The sequence below is a fragment of the Nesoenas mayeri genome (assembly GCF_963082525.1).
Source record: "Nesoenas mayeri genome assembly, chromosome: 22".
NCBI classification, from domain to species: Eukaryota; Metazoa; Chordata; class Aves; order Columbiformes; family Columbidae; genus Nesoenas; species Nesoenas mayeri.
The window spans coordinates 7,607,734-7,613,748 of record NC_137572.1 but is presented as its reverse complement, the minus strand read 5'-3'; the positions used below and the strand labels follow the sequence as shown (position 1 = coordinate 7,613,748).

General features: G+C 53.6%; 2 protein-coding genes across 2 annotated transcripts; both read left to right on the top strand.

The window, feature by feature from the left end:
• The first annotated feature begins 115 nt into the window (after positions 1-115).
• DPAGT1 (dolichyl-phosphate N-acetylglucosaminephosphotransferase 1) lies at positions 116-4,807 on the top strand. Its single transcript, XM_080358093.1, has 9 exons — positions 116-550; positions 632-752; positions 829-1,042; positions 1,225-1,371; positions 1,505-1,589; positions 2,030-2,218; positions 2,800-2,887; positions 3,200-3,355; positions 4,273-4,807. Exons 1-9 carry the CDS (start codon positions 396-398, stop codon positions 4,336-4,338), a joined length of 1,221 nt encoding a protein of 406 aa, XP_080214219.1. The 5' UTR covers positions 116-395; the 3' UTR covers positions 4,339-4,807.
• A 364-nt stretch (positions 4,808-5,171) lies between these two features.
• On the top strand, positions 5,172-5,943 carry H2AX (H2A.X variant histone). Its single transcript, XM_080358092.1, has one exon. The coding sequence runs from the start codon at positions 5,411-5,413 to the stop codon at positions 5,840-5,842; it is 432 nt and encodes a 143-aa protein (XP_080214218.1). The 5' UTR covers positions 5,172-5,410; the 3' UTR covers positions 5,843-5,943.
• The last annotated feature ends 72 nt before the right edge of the window (positions 5,944-6,015 follow it).

The window sequence follows — 6,015 nt, the reverse complement described above, 5'->3', positions numbered from 1 at the left end:
CGCACCTCCGCACCGCGGGGGGAGGAAGTGACGTGCTGGGGCTGACCGCGGCGGGGCGGGCGGAGTCCGCGCCAGGCGAGCGCCGGCGCGTTCGCGGGGAGCCGGGCTGCACGAGCGCAGGGGGAAGCGGCCTCCGGCGCCGGGCGCAGCTGCTTGCGCGCCGCTCTCAGCACAGCTGAACGCGAGCCTGGTCCCCCCCGGCGCCCGAGCAGCGTCCCGCGCTGGCAGGCGGCTGCTGCCAGAGCAAAAGATGGCGCTCCCGGCGCTCGTAGCCCGAAGGCGGCCGGCGTATCCGGTACTTGCCCTGTAGCATCCGGCTGGAAACCGCCGGCGCGAGGCGTTGGCGAGCCCGGCGCCGCTCCGCGCCCGTGGCTGGGGAGGCGCCCACCGCGGCCATGGCGGCCTGGCCCGCCGTGCCCCTGCTCATCAACTTGGGCGGGTCGCTGCTGGGCTTCGTGGCCACGCTGACGCTGATCCCGGCCTTCAAGGACCGCTTCCTTGCCGCGCGGCTCTTCGGCGCGGACCTCAACAAGGCCTCCCGGCAGCCCGTGTGAGTAGCGCTGCCTCCGAAGCGGCAGCTGCCCCGGGAGCGGGGCGGCCGCGCTGAGGCCCTGCCCTGCCTTCCTTTCAGCCCCGAGGCACAGGGCGTGATCAGCGGTGCCGTGTTCCTGATCATCCTCTTCTGCTTCATCCCCGTGCCCTTCCTGCGGTGCTTTGTGGAGGAGCAGTGCGCGGCCTTCCCTCACGACGAGGTGCGGCCTGGCGGAGCGCGGTGGGCAGGGGCAGGGGTGGCCGCCGCTAACCAGGGTCCCGTTCTCTGGCCTGCAGTTCGTCGAGTTCATCGGTTCGCTCCTCGCCATCTGCTGCATGATTTTCTTGGGCTTTGCGGACGACGTTCTGAACCTGCGCTGGCGCCACAAGCTCCTTCTTCCCACCATGGCTTCTCTCCCACTGCTCATGGTTTACTTCACCAACTTTGGGAACACGACCATCGTGGTGCCCAAGCCCTTCCGGGTGCTGCTGGGCGTGCACTTGGACCTGGGTAAGTTTTGAGTCACCAGAAGCCACCATTGAAGCGGCGGGCAGACAGGGGAAGGGGTCACCCAACAGTACTCTGTGCTGCAGAGGAAATACTTGAAGGATTTGCTTAAGTAACCGGTGACGGGGCACAACCCCACCCACTAAACATGAATACTAAAGCACTGGGCTTGCTCTGATCTGCAGGTGTCCTCTACTACGTGTACATGGGCATGCTAGCAGTGTTCTGCACTAACGCCATCAACATTCTCGCTGGAATTAATGGAATTGAAGCAGGGCAGTCGCTGGTGATAGCTGCTTCCATTATCGTATTCAACATTGTAGAGTTAAATGGTAAGGAAGATAATGTGTATGTTAGCAGGTACAAAAAGCAAAGGGAAAGAGAATCCTAGATTTCAATATCTGATACTACTAAAAATCAGCTGGTCCTGTCTTATCACAAATGCTTTTTTCTTCTTTTCCGTAGGGGATTGTCGAGATGATCACATTTTTTCTCTCTACTTCATGATTCCCTTTTTTTTTACCACGCTGGGGCTGCTTTACCACAACTGGTAAGAGGATGGACAGAGCGCGTCCTTTCCCTTTACTTCCTCCCTTTTCAAGCAAACCAAACCACTTACCAGTGTGCAGGTGGGTGTAAACAGGCTTCTTGCCAGCACCAAGAGCACAAAGCATCGATGCACTGGAAGCTTTTCCTTTCATTAGAACAATTCGGTCACACCAGCTCACCAAAATGCGCAGAATACACTTCCTCATATGTCTCGCTAGCCATTTTTTTCCACATCATGTTCTCTGAAAGTCAGGCTGTGGGTCCCAGTCCTGCAATTCTTAGAATAAGTACCTGCAATCATTGTTTTCACTGTGTAGATCTGCGGCAGTTCCCTCTTGGTCCCTAACCTGCCACGTGGGGATACATTTGGTAGCTATAAAGTAATTTTCACGGCAACAGCGATCACGACAGACCTTTGCTTTTCTGCCCTGTGGATTGCAGGTACCCATCTCGCGTGTTTGTTGGGGACACCTTCTGCTACTTCGCCGGCATGACCTTCGCTGTGGTGGGGATCTTGGGGCACTTCAGCAAAACAATGCTGCTTTTTTTCATCCCGCAAGTGCTCAACTTCCTCTACTCCTTGCCTCAACTCTTCCACATCATTCCTTGTCCGCGTCACCGGCTGCCAAGGTAGCGTACCTGAGTGACCTACAATAGTACCGCAGATTGTGCCTTTTATTTCCAACATCAGCTGAGAAAGGTGGTGGAGTGTGCTCTTTTTAAAAGCCATCAAAGTAAGTTTTAAAGGTAAGAAGTCAGCTGTCTCACTCTCCACCTGCAGTCACACCATACAGTAAAGGTTTCTGAACAAAGTTAACTTTTCTGACCGCCCCCCTCTCCCAGATACAGAAGAGTGATTTTTAACAAAGTTAGAATACAATTATTGTCAGCTACAAGATTGAGATAAATCGATACAGGCATTCATAGTAGTAGTAGCGATTATCTCTGCAGACATCACGTTCTATAGTTTTCTTTTGAAAACTATACGGCTTTATGGATATATTTGGAGTACGGTGGGGAGGAGTCTCTTCCTTACTGCCCAGTCTGAGGGACTAAGTATTGACAGGTGTTGTGAAGTGTAGCATATTATTCCTGCTTTTTCCATCACTGGATTTCTTGCTCAACTATTCAGCTAGGGATCTAATTCTGCTTACATAGGGATCTCTCTGTCTCTTTGCTCTATCTGACTAAAATTTTCATGTTTCTTTTAGGCTCAACACTAGTACAGGGAAGTTGGAGATGAGCTACTCCAAATTCAAAACGAAGAGCCTCTCTGCCCTGGGCACAAACATTCTGAAGGTAAATCTGGAAAACATTCAAAATCCAGATGTGTTCTGAGGCAGTGATCAAGTGTGAGAGGAATAGGATAGGAGGGAAGGTGGAACTTCTGGGTTCACTACTTATTTCCTGGCTCAAATCCAGGAGTAAATATTCTGCTTAGTCTCTCACCATCCCTCACAGTCACGCAATGACGTTAACAGTCTTTCAGAATAACCACAGGCAGCAGCGTCCCAGGACCATCATAGGCCTGGCCTGTCTTTTAGTAAGAGCAAGAGCCAGGTGAGCACTCAACATACCTGGTGAAACAACGTACCATATTTCTTTCCCCAGGCAGTCAAGATCTTGCGCATAGTAGATGTGAGGAGTGGAACAGATGAAGACGGCGAGTACACCGAGTGCAGTAATATGACACTCATTAACTTTGTGATAAAGCTGATTGGACCCACCCACGAGCGAAGTCTCACTCTCCTGTTGCTACTCCTTCAGGTCAGACAAATGGTTCCTGCAGTGGAAAGACATACTCTACAATACAAACAGATCTAAATGGGTTTCCAGGGCTGTTAGAGAAGTTTGTTAGGGGAAAGGGGGAGGTAGACTGTCATGCTTCTCACACATGATGCACTTGAGCAGTGGAACTTGAGGAGAATTGGAGGTTTATGCAGCTCAAGGAGGAAACAGATTCTTCCTCCCTGTTCGCTGAGAGCTAATAAATACAAAGTTCCTAGGTTCACTTGAGAAGTTTCCCAAGGCACAAATCGCTGGATGCTAGAAAAACATTAGTAAGGCAGAATGCCTCTCACTCTGACTCAATACAGCCTTTTTCCATGTTCCTATTTCTCAGTCGCATGAAATAACACAGTCCCAGACTTACCTCTGGCTGGCGGACTTGAGTATGTGTGGCATGCACGTCAGCTGTATCTGGAAATCTGAGCAGGGTGCAGGAGCATTCTGAGGCAACTCAGAGTGCAGGGATAACGCGCCTCACAGATACTGCCGCTACCTCTATTCAGCACGTGAACTCTCATGCACAATATACTAGAAACACCGCTTTTGGAAAGGCCTGCGTTGCATAGTTGCCTGCAATAAGATTTTTTCTTCCTTGGATCAAAGATAAAAGACTCTTATTAGCGAAGAGAAGAGACACTTAGCCAGATCCCCATTCAGGAGGAAAGCACACACAGAAATCCCCTGTGGATAGCTGCGGTTCTCAGCGAAAGAACCACAGACTCTGGCTAGACTTCTGCCTTTCATTTTTCAACACCTAAAAAATTGAGTCTAAATGATACTTAGTGAAATGAGGCACGCTGGAAAGCATAGCAAATCCATCCAAAAAGGATGAATCTGCCAGCCTTTAAACTATTTAACACTAATGTTTCTGTTGTCTGTCTGATTTTTTTACCTAGGTCCTGGGCAGCACAATTGCATTTTCAATCCGGTACCAACTAGTGCGCTTGTTTTATGATGTCTGACTGGACTGTCAGGGAGCAGAGGAAAGAGTTGTACCTATCACTTAGTTTTTCCAGTTGCTGACCAAATGATTCAATGGATCTTACTCTGGCCCTCCAAGAACTTCAGGACACCTGTCAAAACGCAAGTACCTATTCTGCGTGGGCTTGAACTGTAATTGTCTTCTCCTTTTGCACACAGAAGGCTTTTGTTCAATTCTCCTGACAGAAAAGATGTGCTGCTACTTGGACATGATGGGTACTGGGAGTACCCTTCAGAGAGGAGGGAAACAAACGTTTACTTACAGCGCTTAGGGCAAGTGGGAAAGATGAGATCTGTACATCTGACAAGCACGTTACTGTTCCCAAGAGAGAAAACGGACTGCAATTTCTGTGAGACTCTACAGCAGAACAAGTAAACCAGAATCCTCTCCTGGCTTCTCCAATCTTGTTTTTGGTCCATGGACATAATGTGTTATAAACCAAAGCTCAGAGCACTCTCAGAATAAAATAACTCATGGTAGCCTTTCCCTTCCATGCTTTGCTTCAAGAATATTGACACACAGTGACACCAGGTTGCACGATACATCCCTGTGGCCTTCTGCCCTGCCAGGGGCTGCTCATTTCTGGAGCAGAGCCCCTCCCTCCGCACATAACCGAGGGGTGACACAGAACTGCTGTCAGGCACGCCAGCGCTCGCGGGGGGTGCTTTGGCTCCTGCTGAGCGCAGTTCCTGTCAGGCTCAGGGCGGCAGAGCGCAGCCCCTCCGCAGCCACTGCGCGACCGCCCGCCCCCCGGGGCGCTCGCCCCCGCACCAGCACGCTCAGCGCAGTATGAATTTCGCGCCTTACGTTCTTATTGGTCGGTCTCCGTCGCCAATAGACTCGGGGCAAGCGCCGTGGTGTCGCAGAGAGGACCAATCAGCAGAAAGTTTCTTCTGTCAGGTGCACCAATAGCGAGGCGTAGTGGCGCTGTCCAATGAGCGGAGCCCTACTTTGCAGAAGGTTATAAAAGGGCTGGGTGCGGAGGCTCGTACCTCATTTCGCCGCAGAGCTCGGTAAGGGAGCGGGTGGTTCCGGCAGCGAACCGAGGCGCCATGTCTGGCCGTGGCAAGAGCGGCGGTAAGGCCCGAGCGAAGGCCAAGTCTCGCTCGTCCCGGGCTGGGCTGCAGTTCCCGGTCGGGCGCGTCCACCGGCTGCTGCGGCGCGGGCACTACGCGGAGCGGGTGGGGGCCGGCGCGCCCGTGTACCTGGCCGCCGTGCTGGAGTACCTGACGGCCGAGATCCTGGAGCTGGCGGGCAACGCGGCGCGCGACAACAAGAAGACGCGCATCATCCCCCGTCACCTGCAGCTGGCGGTGCGCAACGACGAGGAGCTCAACAAGCTGCTGGGCGGTGTCACCATCGCGCAGGGCGGCGTCCTGCCCAACATCCAGGCCGTGCTGCTGCCCAAGAAGACGAGCGGCGGCGGCGCGGGCCCCACCAAGGCCGGCAAGAAGGGCAGCGGGCAGCAGTCACAGGAGTACTAGGCCGGCCGGCCCCGCAGCACCACACAAAGGCCCTTTTCAGGGCCACCCTCATTGCTCAGCGGGAGAGCTGCGATCCGCGGGGGGGAGGGGAGCGCGTCTCTGTCCCGGAGGCGGTGCTGGGCCCCGCCCGCGCGGCGGCCAACTCACGTACCGGAGAGGAACGGTCTGCTCAG